Source organism: Anomaloglossus baeobatrachus, chromosome 2 (assembly GCF_048569485.1).
Source record: "Anomaloglossus baeobatrachus isolate aAnoBae1 chromosome 2, aAnoBae1.hap1, whole genome shotgun sequence".
Lineage (NCBI taxonomy): Eukaryota > Metazoa > Chordata > Amphibia > Anura > Aromobatidae > Anomaloglossus > Anomaloglossus baeobatrachus.
Window position 1 is genome coordinate 131,023,664 of NC_134354.1, and position 24,765 is coordinate 131,048,428.

Consider the following 24,765-nt stretch of genomic DNA (forward strand, 5'->3'; position numbering starts at 1 on the left):
AGCGAGTCCCGTCTGACAGCTGTCTGTCCCCCCTCCCAACTAAATTCATTTGTTTAAATTCATTTTGTACAATAGTGAAATTAATTATGCAGATTTCCTTTTGGAGGTAATGTTGTTTTGCAGCTCCAATATTAGTTTGTTGCAATTGTGCTCTGGGGGTCTCTGCATATTGTCTGTGATATTATCAGGCGTTGGGCCGCTCTCATTTCAGGTTATTGACAGCTTCTGAGACGAGATGAACATAATTATTAAGCATTTGTTGTACGGGGTGTGGGGGGGGGCTGCACACAGAGCTGGTCCGCTTATTTCATTTTTCATCTAATTGTTCTCCCATGTGAATTATGGAATTATGTTTTTTTTTCTGAATGGATTGTTCGTTGGATTTTTTTTAATTTTTTTTGAGGGGTGGAGGTGCAAGTGACATTAACTGCTATTCACATGGATGTGGTTGCGGTACAAGTTAGTGGGGAATGAAAAAATTAATCGGTTGTATGTAAATTGTTGATAAAAAAAATGTGCGGCCGTTTCCAGCCGTGGCAGTAATATTGAAGTGACGCAGTTGCTTTACAGATATTAAAATTGGATGGTTTGTATCCAGCAGCTGATGCTCTTGGAGTTATAAAGACCGGGAATCAGGGCTGTGGAGTCGGAGTCGGAGTCGTGGAGTCGGAGTCGGAGCTCATTTTGGTGGAGTCGGAGTCGGAGTCGGTATAAAATGCACCGACTCCGACTCCTAAAATATATAATAAATTGGGGACAGGAGTGCAATGCAGAATGTGCTGAATATTTTACTAAATAATAACATTTAGTATAATGCGTATATTTAAGTGAAAAATTTATTGTAGTACAATGTGAACATCAGACATTTAATTGTTTTTATGATACAATAATCAAGATATTTGGATAGAACATAAAATATTTATTGGAATACAACTTTAGAACACAAAAAACTAATAAATTGTAAATATGTAATAAATATATATATATATATATATATATATATATATATACAGTGTATATACACACACAAGATATATATGTAATCTACTGTATATTACATAGTGTATTACTTATTTACAATTTATTACAGTTTTTTTGTGTTCTAAAGTTGTATTCCAATAAATATATTTTATGTTCTATCCAAATATCTTGATTATTGTATCATAAAAATTATTAAATGTCTGATGTTCACATACACATATTCATGTACTACAATAAATTTTTCACCTAACTATAAGCAATATATGTAGGAGTCGGAGTCGGAGCCGGAGTCGGAGTCGGAGCTGGAGTCGGAGTCGGTGCAAGAGAATTTGAGGAGTCGGAGTCGAAGGTTTGGCTTACCGACTCCACAGCCCTGCCGGGAATACCATAATATGTCAGCAGGCAGCCATGTCCTCGGGTTTTCTGTCACAGGTAATATTGCACTTTTCTTGTGGTAGAAATAACCAAACGAGGAAGAATGGGTATAGGTGTCGTGGTGAAGAAAACATCCAGGAGTAAGTCAATAGTGTTTTTTTTTTCTCTACGCGTTTTGTAGAGATCCCTCTCCTTCTTCAGGAAAATCACATATGTGATATATCCTGAAGAAGGAGAGGGATCTCTCCGAAACGTGTAAAGAAATCACTATTGAAGTTCTCCTGGATGATTTCTTCACCAAGGCAGCGCAGCATCTATACTCCTTCTTCCTCGCTTCGTTATTTCCACCACAAGAAAAGTGCAATATTAACACGTGGAGATGTTGCAGCCATATACCTTGAGCCTTTTCAGTAGGTTGTGACTCACACAACTGGTCAAGGTGAGCCTTTCCAACACTCATCCCTAATTGTCAATCCCAGATAAGATCATATATTGCACTTTTGTTTTCCTTTAGCATACTACACTTTTCTTGGGGTACAATAATTTCAGATACAAGCCCATAAACATCAAGACCGGCATTTTTCCTGGGGGTCTTTATAAGGGGTGTGCCGGTGTCAGATGCGCCTGATTCAATGACCCCAGCGCACACCTCTTAATGAATCGTGAGTATCTAACAAGTGGCGTGCGTCTTACCACAAATCGTACTCCAGTCGGGGACTGGTATAAGATTAGTGAAGTAAGGAACGCCGCCACTTGTCATGAATTTGGTGAGCACTGGTTCCATTGCCCTCTTCTATCTTGGAGCTAGGCCAAAATGGTGTGCCACATAAAAATCTGCAACATTTTCGTGCAGATTGCGTTGCGCCAAAATCTTGCAACTTTTCAAAGCTCTGTACACCAGAATTCTGGGTGTAAAGGCTTTGATAAATCGACCCCATAGTCTAAAAGATCACAAGTGTATTATGGATATTGATTTTTTCCAAATCATACAGTTTGGCCATAAAGGAAAGCAGTCATGTAAAAAAATAACTATTAACCAGCAGATATGGGGTTAATCTGCAGGTTAATAGCATTCTGATGTGGTGCAGCTACCGCACTGAGAGCCCCAATGTCGGGAGTATATGATCTTTATTCCTCCCGGCAGCCTCCAGCTTTCAGTCCTTTAGGCATGGTTTCATTCACCTCTCTGTGCATAGTGAACAGCGGTTGTAACCACTCCCACACTGACTGACAGCTCGCTCTGTACTCCTATACTGCTGAGCTGGATGTCAGTCAGTGCCGGCAGTGGTTACAGTGGCTGCTCACAATGTATGACTGATGCCGCACCTCTGTGACTGAAAGCCGGTGGCTGACAAGAGGAATAAAGATAATTTCCTCCAGACAGCAGGAATGTCAGTGTGGTCGCCACATGGCGTCAGAACCCCATTCAACTACAGGTCAACCCCATATCCACAGGTTAATAGCGTTTTTACATGACACGTTTCCTATAATGGCCAAATTAGCTTCCTTCTCTTTATTTCTGCAACGGTATTATTTATGGAATGTGAAGCGTAAGTAATTCACCAAATTCCATGTCATGCTTCTTAGAGGCCACTGTGCCCGCAGAATAGCATCAACTAATAAGGTTTGCTTCTTCTCTGTTCTTTAGCTGCTACGTTATTTCTAACTGGCGTTCTCTGTGAGCTGTAGACTCTGTAACGTCTCAGCAGGGATGTCACCAGCGTTCCAGAAATGTTCCCAACAGATTGGTGCTGCTGCGGTGCCTGGCAAAGCAGAGCAGTACCAGCAACAAAGATCTGTCCTGGTGGAAACAATTTTTCTTGATCTCTTTACAGATGAAAATAAGGCAGAATTTAATGAGCACGGAGCATAAATAATATGTATATTAAATTTATTGTCAAATCACCAAAACGATATAGCAATGTCACTAACAGATGTGATCACCGCTCTGCACTAATGATACTAATGTGAGCTGAAGCTGAGTACCATAAGGGACAGCTAAGTAACAAGCGGGACCGGACCGTTTAAGTGCAATTTCCCCAAGGGTATGAATTCACACACTATTCTATAAAGAAAAGTAGATAACTATGTGCTAATGAAGTGATAATCACGGCCAACCGGGATGCTATAGTCGGCGTGTTTTGATAGTCCTTATGGTATTACTATGGTGTTACGTTTGGTCCAAATAGTGCCTAAACATCTTGTGAAATTTTTGTCAAATAGGTAATAACGTGTTTCCCCAAAAATGAGACCTACCCCAAAAATAAGCCCTAGCTTGAGTTTATAAGATTTTTGGAGTATGCTTGAAAAATATAAGCTCTACTACAAAAATAAGCCCTAATTAGCCAGGCCCGGTATTAGGGGCAGTCACACTACACAGTTTCTCAGGGCCCCACGGTCTTAGGTACCCCAGCAGTTGTATTCTGAGGTTAAAGGGAACCTGTCACCAGATTTGGCGACTATAAGCTGCGTCCACCACCAGTGGGCTCTTATATACAGCATTCTAATATGCTGTATATAAGAGCCTAGACCGCTGTGTAGAACGTAAAATCACTTTATAATACTTACCTGAACGGTCACTGCGGTGGAGTTTGGTCATATGGGCGTCTTCGTCCTCCGGTGCCGGCGCCTCCTCTTTTGGACATTTTTGTCCTCTGCCTTCTGAAGCCACGGTGCATGACGCGTTCGACGTCATACACACTCGCTGGCATTCAGATCCTGAGCAGGGCAGATCAAAGTATTGTTGTGCGTATGAGCGGGACCGGCGAGTGTGTATGATGTAGATGCATCATGCACACAGGCTTCAGAAGAAGGAGGACAAAGTTGGCCGAAAGAGGAGGCGCCAGCAGCGGAGAATGGAGACACCCATATGACCCAACTCCACCGCAGCAATCGTTTAGGTAAATATTCTAAAGTGATTTTTACGTTCTACACAACGGCCTGGGCTCTTATATACTACATAGGATAACTGAAGTGAGCACTAATATATATTATGAGTGCAAGCCTTGGGCTCTTATATACAGCATGTTAGAATGCTAATTAACAACAATAATTAATTCACTGCACAACCGAATTAAAGCAACACTTGTGGAGCAGAAGGTACTCCACCAAAAAAACTGTGATTTCAGCGTAGTAAAATAGATTATTTATTTAGTAGATATTAAAAATATAAATGTAAAACAATGACAAGTATAATAAATAATGGTGCTTCAACAAGAGGGATGATATGTCATAAATATTAGGATAATAGGCACAGGAGTGAACAAAGCTTAAATATTCAACACAAAATGAATATATTATTGTCTGGAAAATTCAAGTATCAGTGAATGTATCTGGTTTATGTAAACCTTAAAAATAAAACATTCACAGACAAGAGTAAAATGCATTAGTAGTATAAAAATAAATCCATCTAAATGCAAAATGTATTTGAGTAAAAAGTGACGTATGATATAAATTTCTAAATGATAAGTTAGTATAGGTGTAGAGAAAAAGGGGTAAATTGCAACATAGTAAAACTGGTGTAAATCTAGTTGGTGTATATTAATTAGCAGGTTCCGTGAGGTATTAATGTTGCTAAGTGCAAATCAGTGACCAGTGGTATAAAGTGCTTCAAGTATAAAGTGCAATAGTGGTTGCTATAAGCGGACAGTAATGCATTCAGATAGGGTTTAATGACCGATAAAATAAGGTGTTCCTGTGCCAGTAAACAATAATTACCTAGTGTGTAGTGCTGAGTCGTCCCTCTACCCCGATGTACGTTTCAATATACTTTTCCTCAGGGGGCCCCCATCCTCCCTGATCCCAGTAGTGAATTACTTTTTGAGTTTCTTGCTATAGTTTTGATAACATTCTGCTTATCTTCTGCAGCTCTCCTAGTACTGTCAAAGATGAGCTCCTGTTATATAGTCCTGCACCTTCTGCCTATGCACAGTGTAAGGAAAAAGCTGTCAAATAATGGGGAGGGGGGGTTATCATAGAGAAGGCTGGCAGATAAAACTGTGATATTATCAAAGCTACAGCAAGGAGCTCAGTAAGAGACCCGGGACTAATTCGGGATCTTTATCCTTACTTTTAGCATTCCTCAGATTGAGAAACATAAACCTTAATTCTCTACTTATCTTTTTCTTAAGATTTTTTTTTCTTATGGTAGCCTTCACTTGGACTAATGTTTTATAGTATAGTAAATGATCCCTTTCCAGTTGTAAGCGTTCTTAGGCTGGTTTCACACTACGTCTTTTTAACATCCGTTGAAAACGTTATTTTAGCGGAAGTACGGATCCAGTGCAAATGCGTTTTCATTTCAATGCATTTGCAATGGACTCGCGTTAACATCCGTTCACCTGCGTTTGCGTGCGTTATAGTGCGGATCCGGTGACTTGCAGTTTTTTAACATGTTTCAAAAACGCTACTTGTAGCGTTTTTGAGCTGCGTCAAAATACTGCAAGTCACCGGATCCGCACTATAACGCACGCGAACGCAGGTGAACGCTGGCGTGCTGATAGACAGGATCCTGCTTTTGTAGTGAGCATGCCCAGAAAGTACTGAGCATGCCCAGAACCAGTCTCGCGTGATCTGTCTCTCTCCTCCTCCCTCCCTCACCCTCTCTCTCTCTATCTCTGTCTTTCCCCCTTCCTCTCCTGTCTCTCTCTCCCACCTGAGAGCTGCGGACACTCGTAACCAAGGTAAATATCGCGTAACCACTTCTCTTAGTTACCCGATGTTTACGTTGGTTACCTGTGCAGGCAGCCCTGCTCCTAGCAGCTGCAGACACTCGTAACCAAGATAAATATCGGGTATCGAAGCCCGATGTTTACCTTGGTTACCAGTGTCTGCAGCTGTCAGAAGCCGGCTCCCACTCTAGTTCCCCTCACTCCCGATCACATGACTCCAATGCCCGCCCCTAAACATCCAGTGCAGGATCCTGCAAAATAACATATGCGTTTGCATACGTTATTTGCTGTAAAAGCAGGATCCGTATTTCCGCTAAAAAAACGTTTTCAACGGATGTTAAAAAGACGTAGTGTGAAACCAGCCTTACCGGAGTCCCTTGTGAGAAATGTGCATTACAGATATTTGTTGTTGCCCCTTTTCAGTATTTGTTGTCTACAAATCCATGTGAAACACTTGTAAAAATGAGTATGTTGTGGAAATACAGCTGTCATTTCATTTCAGGTCGCCTGCCGATTGTTCGGGTTGCTAACCAAATCCCAGCTGAGATCTGTGAGAATGCCTCACTCCTGGAAGCCATCTCCGTGCTGCCTCAAAACTACAACTTTGAAATTCCCAAGACTATATGGAGAATTCGACAAACTGCAGCCAAAAGAGGTGCTTACTCCAGAACCTTATGGTGGTGGATGTGATTGTACAAGACCAAAAAGTAGAGTTTTTAGATTGATCACACATGTATAAGAAAGTAATCTATTAGATTAACGGGAGTAAAAGATCATTGAGATAAAATTGTTTGGGGGAGATTTACCCTCTGACTTAGTGGACTTCCACAATTTAGATTAGGGTCAATCATTTGGTCGGCAGCTATCCCGCCCAACTCTCCCATACACAGAAGCGCTCCTATGCCATCTATAAGCGAGCCGCAGCCTGACCTCTCTGGGAGCATCTTGTGATTGGACGTCAGATCCTTGTCTTCTCCATTATCATTTGTAAGGGCGACCCCCATACACATTAGACTGTTGGTGTAATCGGTCGATATCACTGTTAAATGGAACCTGTCACCAGATTTGGCGACAATAAGCTGCAGCCACCTCCACTGAGCTCTTATATACAGTATTCTGGAATTCTGTATATAAGAGCCCAGGCTGCTATGTAGAATGTAAAAAACACTTTTATAATACTCACCTAAGGGGCGGTCCGGTCCAACGGGTGTTGCTGCTCTCTGGTCCGGCGCCTCCTCTCTGCTGTGATCGCCGCCCTCCTTCTTCTGAGGCCTGTGTGCATGATGCGTCCTACGTCTTGCACACAGATCAACATATTGTAGTGCGCATGTGTGGGTGGTCATTAAACTTTGTTTGCGCATTACAGTACATTACATTACATTACAGTACTTTACATTATATTACTTTGATCTGCCCTCAGGAGGGCAGATCAAAGTGCGCCTGCGTAGGAGCACAATGTCTGCCTGTGTAGATAACGTAGACGCGTCATCCACACTGGGCTGGGTAGCAGGAGGACGGAGATTGCAGCAGAGATTAGGCACCAGACCAGAGAGCAGCAACACCCATCGGACCGGACCACCCCCCTAGTTGAGTATTATAAAAGTATTTTTTACATTATACAGCACGACCTGGGCTTTTGCATACAGTATTCTGGAATGCTGTATATAAGAGCTCACTGCTGGTGGCTGCAGCTTAAAGTCACCAAATCTGGTGACATGTTCTCTTTAAAGGGAATTTTTCAACAGATTTCCACTATGTAACCTGAGGGCGGCATGATTTTGCGGCTGAGACACTGATTTTAGTGATGTCACTTATTAGGCTGTGTATTTTTTTTCTCATTTCAATTGAGTACCTTCTACTATTTCCACTGCTCTTTTGATTCTAGTGCAGGTTCTTTTTCTTCTCTGCCCCCTTAATTATGCCCCGCCCCCTTAATTATGCCCCACCCCCCACCCCGGTAATAAATATGTAATTTTTCCCTTCATTCAACCTGGACATAACCCACAGCACATCTCTGTAGGCATTTGTTTTCTCTCCTTTGATGAGACTATTCAAAACACGTTTGCGTCCACTGAGGCTTTCTCAGGTATAAGCCCACTTGGTTGAAAGGAAAATTTGCACCACTATTAGTGTGAGCATAAAGGACCCAGAAGAAAAACAATTCTGTTCCGGAATCAGTACAGCAGCACAAATTAGAAGAGGTGCTCAGCTTAAATGAATAAATCCAGTCAGCCACCAACCAATTTTAAATATAAAATATTTTAGAGTAGGACTGCCTCAAAGAGATTTCCCTTGATAAGGCGGGGTAGCTCATGAAATTGCATTTTTAAAATCTGCAAGAAAAAAAATGCATGAAAAAATGTGGCAAAAACGCACCATGAGCACACACACACAGCCATATTCCGATTGCTGCTGTTTATCCACTTAAATGGCACCATCAGGCTTCCCACAACAATGGGGTGCCTAGGGAAAGCCCATGTTGTCACTGTCTTGGGAGCCAAGGAGATGATTATTTTCACTTTATACTGCAATACTGACGACCCTGAATGTAAAAGGAAGTTCAATCAAAAAAGAAAAATAGCCCCTCTATTCTGATCACAAAAAAGAAGTCATGTATTAGAGCTGCATCATCTGTAAAAGTTCAGTTTTATTAAAATATAAAATTATCTGTAAAAATAAAAAATAAATTCCGTTTTGTGCTGCATTTTCCCCTTTTCCCCCAACATGGAATTCTGGATGCGGCGGGTCCTGACCTACGGGGCCACAAGTCTCCTCCGCAGGAGAATGCAGGACACCGCAGCTGCCATGATCAGGGTTTGGGACCCTGCGGTCTCTCTTCTGTTCTCCATATGGAGGACGCTTGCGACTCCGCAGCAAAAAATTGACATGCTGCTGCTCGGGAAGCTGCACCGCAGGTCAATTTTCGCTGTGGGCCATACATGCACAATGGGTATGGGATTCCTAGAAATCCCATCCTCTGTGGTTATACTGAACAACGCAGCGTTTTGGACGTAGCAAAAACACACTAGATCCAAAACGCTGTAAACACTGATCGTGGGTTCATGCCCTTAAGTTGTGCGAGTTCAGGTTTGTTCTTGAGACGTTGGCAAACATGAGAGAATAAAGAGTATCCGTCTCCTTGAAGCAATGTGCTCTCTAATAAGGAGTAGGGGAACGTCATATATCACACATTTCTCTATTGATATTAATTTTCGGACCGCGTTACTCTCTGACGGAGCGGGGTCTTTAGTCAAAGGTTCACCGACCTAAAGCTGATATTTTATTTTGGTGGTACAATAGAAGCCGGGTGATAATGTGGAGAACAGCGGGGACACATTGTGCCGTATTTGTGATGGTTCAGGTGTTGGGTCCCTGGATAATGACTGAATCATCCCGATGGGACAATGCTCCCCCGCCATGCCGTGTATTCTGATGTCATCAGTCTGTGATGATCCCATTAGGTCTTCGGTCCTGTGTCCTCATCCTCTTCCTCTCTAATCATTTCCTCTCCTGCCTCTCCTCTCTGCTGGTCTTCGATGTAATGTTATATTTGCCTATACAATAACCTATCTGCGCTCCGTAGCCGTCTGTCTCGCTGTTCTGTCGGGGTTTTTTTTAGCCATTTGTAATTCTAAAGCTTATCTCTTCCCTTTTGCTTAGATGTTTCTCATCCTTTATTTTTCTTCCTCTTGAACATTACATCTCCCAGGCGGACTATATGTTTTCTCAAGTGTCTGTCTCTTGTATGTGTTCAAGATCTCCAAATGTCACATTTGCATGCTTCCTACTGGCGGCTAATCCTGTTATTTAGCCTGACTCGCTATTATTTCCATGATGTTTTATGTAATGGCTCTTCAGACCCCTGTTATATGTGCGTGCATGAGAGGGTGCTGCCGTATGTCGGAGGGGAACATCATTTTGGCTTTTTCTCCCTTTTTGATTCATATTTTCATTTTCAGTTGCTTTGCAGATGCCGGAAGGGCTGCTGATGTTTGCCTGCACTATTGCAGATATCATAGAGAGGTGAGGAGCAGAATCCCCAATTATCATCTACTGGTTTGTTCTTGTAAAATTGTTTTCTGACACAACAAATAGTTTGGATCTGTCCTCCGTTTGCCATAATTTATTTGTTTTTTTTGCCCTGCATATGGTGCAATTAGCATCAAAGTAGAAAACAATTATCTCTCTCTCTGTATTTTGTACTGAAAATGTAATTCCAGGCAAAACAGTAAAAATTGGTTTCCATAGCCCACATATTGTCACATAAAAGGGAATCTGTTAGTGAGATCAACCCTCAAAACCACATTTATAGTCATGAAGGTCTTTGAAAGCTAAATCAATCGACACCATTATATCTTCTGACTGTTGCTGTATTTGCTATAAATCAGAGTTTTAATGCATATGCCAATGAGGCGTTAAGTGCTCTGGACCTGACGTAGCCCTTCCCGATTCTCTGCTTCCTGAGGTTATGTTTCCGCCCAGCACCAGACTCTTTAGCTTGACTACTAGGTCACTGACTGTGAGAGGTCAGGAACCAGGCAAGGAAATCAGACATTGAGCTATCAAGTGAAAGAGGGTGGTGATCGGTGGGAGGCAGATGCTAAGGAGTGCTCTTTCATGCCCAGAGCACTTGAAGGGAACCTGTCACCAGATTTGGCAACTATAAGCTGCAGCCACCACCACTGAGCTCTTATATACAGTATTCCAGAATACTCTATATAAGAGCCCAGGCCGTGGTGTATAACGTAAAAAATACTTTTATAATACCTAGGAGGTGGTCCGGTCCGATGGGTGTCGCTGCTCTCCGGTCTGGCGCCTCTTCTCTGCTGCGATCTCCTTCCTCCTTTTTCAGGCCAGTGTGGATGACGTGTCTACGTCATCCACACAAGCAGAAATTGCGGTCCTGTACAGGCACACTTTGAACAATCTGCCCTGCTCAGAAAAGGGTAGACTGCCCGCGCATACACATTACAATACTTTGATCTACCTTGAGCAGGGCAGGTTAAAGTGCGCCTGCACAGGACCTCATTACTGGCCTATGTGGATGATGTAGGATGTGTCATGCACATGGGCTCCAGAAGAAGGAGGCTGGCAATTGCCACAGAGAGGAGGCGCCAGACTGGAGAGCAGCGCCACCCATTGGACCGGACCACCCCACTAGGTGAGTATTATAAAAGTGTTTTTTACATTATACATCGCAGCCTGAGCTCTTATATACAGTATTCTAGAATGCTGTTTGAGGGCTCAGTGGTGGTAGCCGCAGCTACATAGTCGCCAAATATAGTGACGGGTTCCCTTTAATGCAACATTTGCATATGAATCACATTTCTTGAAAATGCAGCAGCAGATAGAAGATATAAAGGTGTCCATGGATTTAGCTTTTGAACACCTATATGCCCATATATCCAGTTGGAGGAGGAGTAGTAGTTTGATCTTTTTTGACAGATTCCTTAAAATGCCATTGATATAATACCCTGCAGTTTTTTAATAAGCTCAACTGAACCCTGAGCTGTCCATGACAACTTGTTGTTAAGCAACCATGGAGTTTGAGGAAATCTTCCAAATGCTACTAACTGCAGCCAACTACTAGGTGCGCCATGAAAGGGTTCCTAATTGTCATTGTCTCATAGCTAGTACAGGCTTCAGCTGTGGCCCAAAAGCGGACAGTAAGTGATCTCAGTTAACCCTATGTACAAATAGTCCAGCACCGATGAATCATGGGAATGCCGGTGGAGATTCAATAAAACAGCACACTTATTTCCAAGACTTAAAAAGTCGAATGGTAAAATCACTCCATAGACTCGGAGTCCGGTGTACAGCACGTCATGATGAAGGGCGGTGTGCTGCCTGAAACGCGCAGACCAGACTCCATGCCTATGGATTGATTTTACTGTTCGACTTTTTAAGTTTTGGAAATTAATATAATGTTTTTTTAGTTTCCTCCTGCGTTCCCATGATTCATCGGTCCTGGACTTTTTATGCATTGGCTTAACTGGCTTTGTGCTGCACATCACCCGCCCTGGCTTCTCCGAGCGCCGCACCCACACACGGAGGATTTCCCCGAACTGGTGAGCTGATGCTGAAGTGCCATTTTGTCATAGTAGGTGATCTCAACCTCAGATTTCCCCCTTACCTGTATGGGTAATGTGGAGTGACTCTGGCTTAAATCTGAATCTACTGATTTTTGTCAGAATTTACACTTAAAAGGAGCGCAGTAGGGTCTTATGCGAGGAGAGGCCGGTAAACAAATGGCTGAAATGCTCAGCTCTCGTGATTGTGAAGTCACAGCCCCCTGTATAAACTTATATAATGAGGCTCCAGATCCACGATATGAAGAGCGTTTAAAAGTCCACAGACTTCATCAGTACAAAAACCACATGTGTGACTGAAACGTGTTGACCAGTAAACCGCTTGTCTACATTTTTTGATTCCTGCTCACTACTAGGAGCGCGGATTTTACCCACTTCTCTCCATTTTCAATCAGACTACTGTATGTGATCAGACAATACACTAAAACAGATTTCATGTATTTGCTGATGGAGGAGAGGGGTTTCCCCATTTTGGGGGACAGTACTCCAGTATAGCCAGCACAGTACTCCAGTATAGCCAGCACAGTACTCCAGTATAGCCAGCACAGTACTCCAGTATAGCCGGCACAGTACTCCAGTATAGCCGGCACAGTACTCCAGTATAGCCGGCACAGTACTCCAGTATATCCGGCACAGTACTCCAGTATAGCCGACACAGTACTCCAGTATAGCCGGCACAGTACTCCAGTATAGCCGGCACAGTACTCCAGTATAGCCGGCACAGTACTCCAGTATAGCCGGCACAGTACTCCAGTATAGCCGGCACAGTACTCCAGTATAGCCGGAACAGTACTCCAGTATAGCCGGCACAGTACTCCAGTATAGCCGGCACAGTACTCCAGTATAGCCGGCACAGTACTCCAGTATAGCCAGCACAGTACTCCAGTATAGCCAGCACAGTACTTCAGAATAGCCGGCACAGTACTCCAGTATAGCCGGCACAGTACTCCAGTATAGCCGGCACAGTACTCCAGCATAGCCAGCACAGTACTCCAGTATAGCCAGCACAGTACTCCAGTATAGCCGGCACAGTACTCCCGTATAGCCGGCACAGTACTCCCGTATAGCCGGCACAGTACTCCCGTATAGCCGGCACAGTACTCGAGTATAGCCGGCACAGTACTCGAGTATAGCCGGCACAGTACTCGAGTATAGCCGGCACAGTACTCAAGTATAGCCGGCACAGTACTCCAGTATAGCCAGCACAGTACTTCAGTATAGCCAGCACAGTACTCCAGTATAGCCAGCACAGTACTTCAGTATAGCCAGCACAGTGCATCCAGTATAGTCGGCACAGTGCATCCAGTATAGTCGGCACAGTACTCCAGTATAGCCAGCACAGTACTCCAGTATAGCCAGCACAGTACTCCAGTATAGCCGGCACAGTACTCCAGTATAGCCGGCACAGTGCATCCAGTACAGTCGGCACAGTACTCCAGTACAGTCGGCACAGTACTCCAGTACAGCCGGCACAGTACTCCAGTATAGCCGGCACAGTACTCCAGTATAGCCGGCACAGTACTCCAGTATAGCCGGCACAGTACTCCAGTATAGCCAGCACAGTACTCCAGTATAGCCTAGCAAACCGCCGTGTCATGTTTGGTCTGTGGCCATACAATACACATCCTAAAGAGGGTCCATCCCTAATCCAACCTCTCTCTACTCTCCTAGTGCGTAGTCTCAGATGTAACCACTGAGTTCTTTCTCATTTATGTCCACATTACTATATTTCTGTTCTATAAAGTATTGTAATGGAGTTTATGGTGAGACTGTGCTGGCCTATAGCAGGATAGTATGAGGACAGGTCTACCCCTTACTCCCTGATGAAGGGTTGCCCTAATATGTTGGCGGGGGCTTTTCGCCTTTCCAGCAGGAGCAGACTGACATGGGTAAAATGTATTTTTTTATTATTTTGATCTTTAGTTCATTTTCTAACCCTTAGTGACCGAACAATTGATGGTTAACTGCATTCTCACGTTGTGCTGCCATCTATTGCATATATGATATGCCCACACTAAATATCCTTTTTTTTTATACATTGATATTGTCTGGCACTTCATTATTTCGGCACACATTTGTTTGCAATCCATTTTGGGTGTCCCATTTGTTTTTTTAAACCTTTATTATATGTGATACAAACTATTATTTTTTGCAGATATTATTTGTGGCTGTATACCATATCTGTACAGCTTGTTCTCACTTTTTGGTTTCTAGCCTTCTTATACTGCATATGTATATACTCTTGTGCCATATTGATAGTTTATCATATTTATATATACCATTATATGTGAAGCACCTCTGTTTGGCTGCTATTTTGTCCAGCCAAAGCCTTACAAATACCGTATTTTTCGGACTATAAGACGCACCTGACCATAAGACACACCCTGGAATTAGAGGAGGAAAATAGGAAAATAAAATTTTAAGCAAAGAATGTGGTCATGACACACTTATGGGGCGAGGATCTGCTGCTGACACTGTTATGGGGTAATGTCCTGCTCATATACTCCCCAGCCTGCTCATATACTCCCCAGCCTGCTCATATACTCCCCAGCCTGCTCATATACTCCCCATGCTGCTCATATACTCCCCATGCTGCTCATATACTCCCCATGCTGCTCATATACTCCCCATGCTGCTCATATACTCCCCATGCTGCTCATATACTCCCCATCCTGCTCATATACTCCCCATGCTGCTCATATACTCCCCATGCTGCTCATATACTCCCCATGCTGCTCATATACTCCCCATGCTGCTCATATACTCCCCATGCTGCTCATATACTCCCCATGCTGCTCATATACTCCCCATGCTGCTCATATACTCCCCATGCTGCTCATATACTCCCCATGCTGCTCATATACTCCCCATGCTGCTCATATACTCCCCATGCTGCTCATATACTCCCCATGCTGCTCATATACTCCCCATGCTGCTCATATACTCCCCAGCCTGCTCATATACTCCCCATGCTGCTCATATACTCCCCATGCGGCTCATATACTCCCCAGCCTGCTACAGTTAGGTCCAGAAATATTTGGACAGTGACACAAGTTTTGTTATTTTAGCTGTTTAGAAAAACATGTTCAGAAATACAATTATATATATATATATATATATATATAAAATATGGGCTGAAAGTGCACACTCCCAGCTGCAATATGAGAGTTTTCACATCCAAATCGGAGAAAGGGTTTAGGAATCATAGCTCTGTAATGCATAGCCTCCTCTTTTTCAAGGGACCAAAAGTAATTGGACAAGGGACTCTAAGGGCTGCAATTAACTCTGAAGGCGTCTCCCTCGTTAACCTGTAATCAATGAAGTAGTTAAAAGGTCTGGGGTTGATTACAGGTGTGTGGTTTTGCATTTGGAAGCTGTTGCTGTGACCAGACAACATGCGGTCTAAGGAACTCTCAATTGAGGTGAAGCAGAACATCCTGAGGCTGAAAAAAAAGAAAAAATCCATCAGAGAGATAGCAGACATGCTTGGAGTAGCAAAATCAACAGTCGGGTACATTCTGAGAAAAAAAGGAATTGACTGGTGAGCTTGGGAACTCAAAAAGGCCTGGGCGTCCACGGATGACAACAGTGGTGGATGATCGCCGCATACTTTCTTTGGTGAAGAAGAACCCGTTCACAACATCAACTGAAGTCCAGAACACTCTCAGTGAAGTAGGTGTATCTGTCTCTAAGTCAGTAAAAACAGTAAAGAGAAGACTCCATGAAAGTAAATACAAAGGGTTCACATCTAGATGCAAACCATTCATCAATTCCAAAAATAGACAGGCCAGAGTTAAATTTGCTGAAAAACACCTCATGAAGCCAGCTCAGTTCTGGAAAAGTATTCTATGGACAGATGAGACAAAGATCAACCTGTACCAGAATGATGGGAAGAAAAAAGTTTGGAGAAGAAAGGGAACGGCACATGATCCAAGGCACACCACATCCTCTGTAAAACATGGTGGAGGCAACGTGACGGCATGGGCATGCATGGCTTTCAATGGCACTGGGTCACTTGTGTTTATTGATGACATAACAGCAGACAAGAGTAGCCGGATGAATTCTGAAGTGTACCGGGATATACTTTCAGCCCAGATTCAGCCAAATGCCGCAAAGTTGATCGGACGGCGCTTCATAGTACAGATGGACAATGACCCCAAGCATACAGCCAAAGCTACCCAGGAGTTCATGAGTGCAAAAAAGTGGAACATTCTGCAATGGCCAAGTCAATCACCAGATCTTAACCCAATTGAGCATGCATTTCACTTGCTCAAATCCAGACTTAAGACGGAAAGACCCACAAACAAGCAAGACCTGAAGGCTGCGGCTGTAAAGGCCTGGCAAAGCATTAAGAAGGAGGAAACCCAGCGTTTGGTGATGTCCATGGGTTCCAGACTTAAGGCAGTGATTGCCTCCAAAGGATTCGCAACAAAATATTGAAAATAAAAATTTTTTTTTTGGGGTTTGGTTTATTTGTCCAATTACTTTTGACCTCCTAAAATGTGGAGTGTTTGTAAAGAAATGTGTACAATTCCTACAATTTCTATCAGATATTTTTGTTCAAACCTTCAAATTAAACGTTACAATCTGCACTTGAATTCTGTTGTAGAGGTTTCATTTCAAATCCAATGTGGTGGCATGCAGAGCCCAACTCGCGAAAATTGTGTCACTGTCCAAATATTTCTGGACCTAACTGTATATACCCTCATTCTGCTCATATACTCCCCAGCCTGCTATATACCCTCATCCTGCTCATATACTCCCCATCCTGCTCATATACTCCCCATCCTGCTCATATACTCCCCATCCTGCTCATATACTCCCCATCCTGCTCATATACTCCCCAGCCTGCTCATATACTCCCCAGCCTGCTATATACCCTCATCCTGCTCATATACTCCCCATCTTGCTCATATACTCCCCATCCTGCTCATATACTCCCCATGCTGCTCATAATATACCCCTATCCTGCTATATGCCCTCATCCTGGTATATGGCCGCATCCTGTGGCACATAAAAAAAAATAAACGTTCATACTCACCTCACTCCCTGCAGCACCGCTCCTCTTACCGTCTGTGTCAGCGGCAGCGCCGCTGAATGCAGCCGTTCCCCTGCATCATCGCGATGTCCTCCGGTAGTCTGTGTCGGCGGCTGCGTGTGGACACGTGCGCACAGCGATGACGTCATCGCTGTGCGTGCTGCTAGTCACGCAAGTCAGCTGACCGGACAGACGGGAGGAGGAGCGATGCTGCAGGGGAACGGTGAGTAATGTGTACTGATTCACTGCACCCCGCACTGATGATGATGCGCGGGGAGCAGTGAATACAGCCGCACATGATCACTCCAGGCTGCAGTTGCCAGGGGTGATCATGCGGCCGACTGTTTATCCCTGCCCACCCTCCCGCCCACTTGTCAGCGCCGGCTTCACCGCTGAGAGATGGGCGAGAGGATGGGCGTGCATATTAAATGAGCGGGTCCACGTGGTCACGGCAGGCTGCTACAACCTGCTCGTGCCCCCGATGACCCGCTCCACCGCAGCACCCTCATTCCCCACAGCCCTACATTCAGACCAAAAGACGCACCCCCCACCTTCCCCCAACATTTGGGGGGGAAAAAGTGCGTCTTATGGTCCGAAAAATACGGTAATATTAGCTCTCCGGGCATGACGTAGCCGTTTGCTTTTGGCTGTGTTGAATCCTGTCACCCCCAGCTTATTTGGAAAAGTACTTGTCTTGCATTATATTTGGATTTGCAGTAGAACATAAATAATTTGTGCTTTTGCTCTTTGAAGTCTTCTGGACCACCAGCACTATGCGGAGGCGATATTCTTGCGCCTGCTTGTAATGCTCCAGCGCTCTGTGCTCCTGCGGCATGGTTAATGTGCACATATAGGGCTTCCAGCGCGCGGTGCTTATATTAAGTCTCCCGGTCAACAATAAAATTAGCTCAATTGCTTCTAATGCTGGGATATACAGACACATATTGAAAATGAAAATGTCTATTGGTGTCATCCTGAAAGTTTGGTCATGGAAACAAAAGGGGCTTTCACATATCCGGATATACATATTGAGCTCTTTTTTGGACCAGACATGGGTTTCCCAAAAATAGAAACTGATTATCCACAGCAGGAGTAGGGAACCATTTTCTGGTTATTTATGCCATAAATCTCGGGCTGTGCAAAATGATCAACTTGAAATTTACCCTGTAATATTTGGTCAAATATTTAATTAACTCACCCCTAATATGATGGCTGGAGCTGCTTCTCCTTGGTGAGGTGTGTGATGTTAGATGGATGATGTTGCTACTCGCAGATGATTTTCCGGATTTGCGTCAGTCTGGAGTGCAGTCAACTTCTTGAGATACATTTTGAAAATAACTCGCAGCAGTAAGTTCTGGACCCAGATGTATATTACATTACATGTCTCCTCACAGTGGGAAATTACACATTGCTCCCATGAGTTTCATAGAACTTCGGGGCACTTTGCACACTACGACATCGCAAGCCGATGGTAGCGATGCCGTGCGCGATAGTCCCCGCCCCTGTCGCAGCTGCGATATCATGGTGATAGCTGGCGTAGCGAACATTATCGCTACGCCAGCTTCACATGCACTCACCTGCCCTGCGACGTCGCTCTGGCCGGCGACCCGCCTCCTTATTAAGGGGGCGGGTCGTGCGGCGTCATAGCAAAAAGGCTTTACACACTACCATATCGCCTGCGACGCCGGATGTGCGTCACTTTCAATTTGACCCCACCAACATCGCAGCTGCGATGTCGTAGTGTGCAAAGTGCCCCTTAAGCAGTGAGAAGTGTGACATATATGTCTCATAAGAGACAGAGTTAGGCCTCCTTTGCACGGACGTGTAAAAGGTGCGTATGGCCCTCCGTGTGCCGTGTTTTTGGCACACGTGTTTTCTCCGTGTGCTATATGTGATAACACATGCAGAACAGGAACTTTCTGCTCACCTGTCCCAGGCGTCGCTGTCCGTGTTGCTGATCTATGGTCTCCGACCCTGCCGACTCCCTGCTGCTGCCGCTTCCGGTCCTCTGTGCCATGCATACGCGATGAGCATAATGAGCGGGGGTTGGAAGCAAGTGACAGCAGGGTCGAAGACAGCAGTGCTGGAGAAGGTGAGTGTAGAAATTCATTTTATTTCACAGGCACCTGTATTTTCTCTGGTACGTGTCACACTGATGTTACATGGATCACATCCGTGCGGTCCATGTGACACCCGTGCTGCTGGAGAAAAACGGACATGTCTACGTGTGGAGCACACGGAAACACGTATGCTCCGCACGAACACATGGTCCATGGCAAAACACGAACGTATGCGTAGACCCATTGATTTTAATGGGTCTACGTGTGCCCGTGTCTCTGGTACGTGTGAAAACAGACCTCACGCGTACCGGAGACACGGACATGTGAAGGAGGCCTTGTATACATCACATAGGAGGGAGATGCTGTGAGTGGAGCATATATATATATATATATATATATATATATATATATATATATATATATATATATATATATATATATATATATATATTACATAGGGTACACTGGGGCTGAGGTATGTACATTACAGTTGATGCTGGGGCAAGTACATCACAGGAAACGTGAGGGCAAGTACATCACAGAAGACACTGAGGCCCGTGCACCACAGGGGGCGCCGGGGCCCGTGCACCATAGGGGACATCGGGAGCATATACATCACAGGTGGCAGTGGGGAAAGTGGGACTGCAGCACAGTGCACACTGATTACACCAACAAAGTATGTTTTGGCACTGGCCAGTGTGAGGACTTAATTCTTCATTGCACATGCATGCAGCGTTCAGTTGTGAACCCTGGGTGCTTGTGCTCTCAGTGTCAGGATCAATTAAAGGGCCGGTGTTTTGCAGGTCACTGGCCCAAGCACTGTGGTCCCTGAGCCAAGCAGTGTGGTCCCCGAGCCAAGCACTGTGGTCCCCGAGCCAAGCACTGTGGTCTTCGGGTATCTGCCCAGGGGCCGGAGAAAAGGACATCCATAAAAAGCCCGCGGTCTAGAGGTTTCCCCACTTCTGATCTACAGGATAGGTGATAAACGTCTGGTTGCTTGGCGTGCCACCACTGGGGTCTCTTCCGAATTAAGAGAATGAGCTTCCTGTGTTCTCCAGTTGAAAGGAACAGTAATGAAGCATGCGTCATGTCACTATCCACAGCCCAGTCTGTAGGACTAAGATGATGGCTGAGTACTCTACTTTATTTTCTATCAGCCCCGTATATTTAGATTGGAGCAGCAGTAGGCATGCCTGACCACAGCTCCATTGAAATGAAGGACACAGAACCTCCTTTCTTGCCATCGATGGGACCCTCGGACTACTGAATCCATACACTCTGACCCTCGAGGACCCATAAGCATAGACCCCCTGTTTAGAACTTCTGTAAGGGTCATGGCATGTAGAGATGAGTGTACAAAGTGTAAGGTTCTGCATCTCCAGTAACTTTCTAAGGACAGTGGGCTATAAATTATTTGTTGAAATCTTGCTTTTAAGATCCTTTTGATCTGGACATCTAACCTCAAGATTATGGGATTGTTCTTAAAGTCTCATTGACATTTTATGATATCCATTAAAGGCTTGCTTAATGGAATCTGTCCTTATAGCTGTATTCTTTTTCTTCTCTAGAACTGGCCATGGTATTATCTGCTTTGTTCTCTAATTGGGATCTTTCAATTAGACGGCAGCGGTTGTGGTATCAGACAGAAGAATTAGCGGTTGTTTCTTGATTGACTGTAAAATGCTTCTTCTTCCTCCTCTTCCTCTTTCTCTCTTTTTATCTGTCCTGTACTGATAGCTGCAGCCAAGCACTTAATGTCAGAAGGAGTTATGTTTTTGTAATGGATCTTGCCGTATATGATGTGTATTTGCCTTCAGACATAGGCTGCTGTTTGTTACAAGACGGGCCTGTGGGGGCCAGCCTAAACACTGGTGGAAGGCGAGCGAGATTCTTCAATGTCTGATTTGCAGCCAACTCTTTCTTTAGAGTTTCAGACCTCTGTCATTTCAGTTTGTGTATTTTTTTTAATGTATGAAGCATATAATCAATGGCTCCTGGGCGGACAAGGACTCGCATACGGTACATAGCAGAACCATGTGCGTGGAGACTGTATGGAGTCTCGTGAAGTCGCTGTGCCTAGATGACAAACTCTATAACATAGTGATGGGAATCCTTTGTGTTGACAGTATTTTGAGTAAAAAAAAAATAAAAATATATATATATATATATATATATATATATATATATATATATATACATACATACACATACACACATATATATATACTTTTTTTTTTTTACTTTTCAATCCATTGACCTATATGAAAGCTACTTTTGTTACGCGCTATCTAGTTTGTATTGATACTATTTTGGTACGACCGTGTTTAATCACTATTTATTTTGGTAAGTGCAGAGTGCGAAATACGCCAGTTCTCGCAATTCAATTTTTTTTTCAGTGTTTAAAGGGAACCTGTCACCAGATTTGGTGACTATAAGATGCGGCCACCACCAGTGGGCTCTTATATACAGTATTCTAATATGCTGTATATAAGAGCCGAGGCCATTGTGTAGAACGTAAAAATCACTTTATATTACTCACCTAAGGCTAGTTTCACATTTAACGTTTTTCTGGCCATCAAAATTAACGCGCCGCGCAGGAATCCGTCGCCATCCTCCAAGCTTGTAATGGATGTCTATGGTGCTAGATTCCGTCATGCTCTAATGAGCATGCCCAGCAGGTTTGGCACACCCACTGGGTTGTCCCAAACACAAACGGATCATGACTGATCCATCAAAAAACGGACGCACAGCGGATGTAACTGACACGATGGATCAGTTTTTTCACAGGATTCCTGTAAAATGAATCCTGTGAAAAACTAAAAAACAACTGATCCGTTGCTGACGGACCTGACGGATTTAAAACAACGGAAATGTGAACCTAGCCTAAGAAGCAGTGCGGTGCGTGTTCATATGGTCTTGGGCCGTTCTACCACAAAAGCAGGTGTTGATGGTGAAAGCCCTTTCAGTAGCAGCACTACATACGTTCATGTCTTCATTGCCCTCCACAAGTCACAGCCATTCAGCAATCCATACTGGGATAATCGCTACTGGTACCATTTATTTTTCATAGGGCTCCAAAACATCTCCCGACAGGTGGCTTAGGGTACTTTCACACTTGCGTTATTTTCCTTCCGTTACAATCCGCCCTTTTGGGAAACAGCGGAATCCGTTAACGGATTCCGCTGTTTCCCATAGACTTGTATGGTTGACGGATTGTACCAAAAGGAGCTGCGTTGCTTCCGCTGGGCGACGCTCCGTTGCTTCCGCCCAGCGGGAGGAACGCAGCATGTAACGTTATTTTGAGCAGCGGAATCCTCTGGATTTCACTGCGCATGCTCTTTTTTTTTTTTTTTTTTTTTTTTTTTTTTTTTTTTAAATCAAACTTTATTTTGGCTCGCGGTGGCCGAACGTTCAGCTGAGCGCCCGGCCGTCGGCAAGCGACAGCGCTCAGCTGAATGACCGGCCACCAGCATGCCCGGCCGCCGGCAAGTCACAGCGCTCAGCTGAGCGCCCGCCCGCCGGCATGCCCGGGCGCCGGCAAGTGACAGCGATCAGCTGATCACCCGGCGGCCAGCTGCAGGGAGCGATCAGCTGATCACCCGGCGGCCGGGAGCGATCAGCTGATCACCCGGCAGCCGGCTGCAGGGAGCGATCAGCTGATCACCCGGCGGCCGGCTGCAGGGAGCGATCAGCTGATCACCCGGCGGCCGGCTGCAGGGAGCGATCAGCTGATCACCCGGCGGCCGGGAGCGATCAGCTGATCACCCGGCGGCCGGGAGCGATCAGCTGATCACCCGGCAGCCGGCTGCAGGGAGCGATCAGCTGATCACCCGGCGGCCGGGAGCGATCAGCTGATCACCCGGCGGCCGGGAGCGATCAGCTGATCACCCGGCAGCCGGCTGCAGGGAGCGATCAGCTGATCACCCGGCAGCCGGCTGCAGGGAGCGATCAGCTGATCACCCGGCAGCCGGGAGCGATCAGCTGATCACCCGGCGGGCGGGAGCGATCAGCTGATCACCCGGCGGCCGGCTACTGGGAGCAATCAGCTGATCACCCAGCGGCCGGCTGCAGGGAACGATCAGCTGATCGTTCACTATAGTCTGCCGCTGGTAAAACCGGGAAAAAAAAAAAAAAAAAATCAAAACGAATTGCGTTGTTTTGCAGCATCCGTTGCATCCGTTGTGTCACTATATGCAACACATCCGTTGCATCCGTTACACAACGCAATGCAACGGATACCGTTCAACGCAAGTGTGAAAGTAGCCTTAGAAAACTTTGGTTCTTCTGCAAAATTCTGCACTGTGCAGGATTTCTCCTTTTCGCTTTTCAAATGATACAATGCGTAAAATCCATTACTGCAGAGGAACACTACAGGTTCTTATTTGTTGACAGTAAAAGAAAAGGGTTAATTCTCAGCGACTGCTTTGAGATCTGATCCTACACTGGTTGCTATATCACTGCAGTCGACTTTCTTTGGTTAGGAATACATCCTTACTAGCCCCTTATGAGGAGCATCGTACATGCTGTAATACCGGTCCCCCGCAGGAGGAGAGGTTACACGTCTGTGATCTGCGCTGCAGACTATATTTATACACCGTGCATCATCTCACTCTGCGGCCACTGAAAGGAGGATATATACCAGCGCTGCAATATTCAGTCCAGATGTCAGTCATTCCTTAGTCCTGTTAAAATCTGAGTCAGATGTATTTTTTTCTCATCAGGGCAACCCCATAGAGGTGGCCAGTGGCCACCCATGCTAATAGTCTCTTTGATCCATCAATCTAATGATCCATTCATTACTATGTTGACCAATAGTAGTTTCCCCGGCAAACTCAACTGTTTGGGCATCCAAGTAGCCACTTGTCATGTTTAAGTGGTCGCTTATGGGAGGAAATGTAAGATTAACTCATTAAAGGTTAATGTGGACTTGCATATGGGTTTTATGGCAAACTGTAATGCAGTCCTTAACTTTGAAATTACAATACTAAGACGGCAAAGTCATGGAATTATGGATATTGCAGGATTGATAGACACATTAATGAGTGCTGCCGGGGGAATAAAGTTGTTTTCCTCCTGGCAGTGGGGTTCAATGTGTGGGCGCCGGGCAGGTTTCAAACACTATACACCTGCAGATAAACTCCATATCTACAGGCTAATAGTGTTTATAAACTTGACAGGACCCCTATAAAGGGGTTGTCCAGTCTAAAATAACCAGGCTGTAAGCTTTCCATGTGACTTCTCACATCACTCATACTGTGATGATTCTCCGGTGTCAGAGCTGGGAGTAGCGGTCATGTGCTCGCAAGTATGCGCTCTCCATACTCGTGGCCAGAATTCGACTAGATGGATGCAGCCTCACTCAATGCAAGTGTATTGTGCAAGGCCGCGCCCATCTAGTTGGATTCTGGCCGGAATAGGCATATTGCATACTTTATGGTCACATGACTGCTGTTCCCGGCTCTGACACTTGACAATCAGCACAGTTCGAGCGATAGGCTAAGGACACACGCCATCCAATGCAAGCGCATCAGATGCGATATGCTAATGACACC

The 24,765-nt window shown here is 44.8% G+C and overlaps 1 protein-coding gene across 1 annotated transcript in view; it reads left to right on the forward strand.

Moving 5' to 3' along the window:
• Nucleotides 1-24,765, forward strand: part of DPH1 (diphthamide biosynthesis 1) — a 410,699-nt gene that overhangs the window by 37,862 nt on the left and 348,072 nt on the right. The window contains exons 2-3 of the mRNA XM_075335338.1: nt 6,529-6,681; nt 9,986-10,049. Of these exons, the coding sequence (XP_075191453.1) occupies nt 6,529-6,681; nt 9,986-10,049 (217 nt within the window). The remainder of the gene's footprint in view (nt 1-6,528; nt 6,682-9,985; nt 10,050-24,765) is intronic.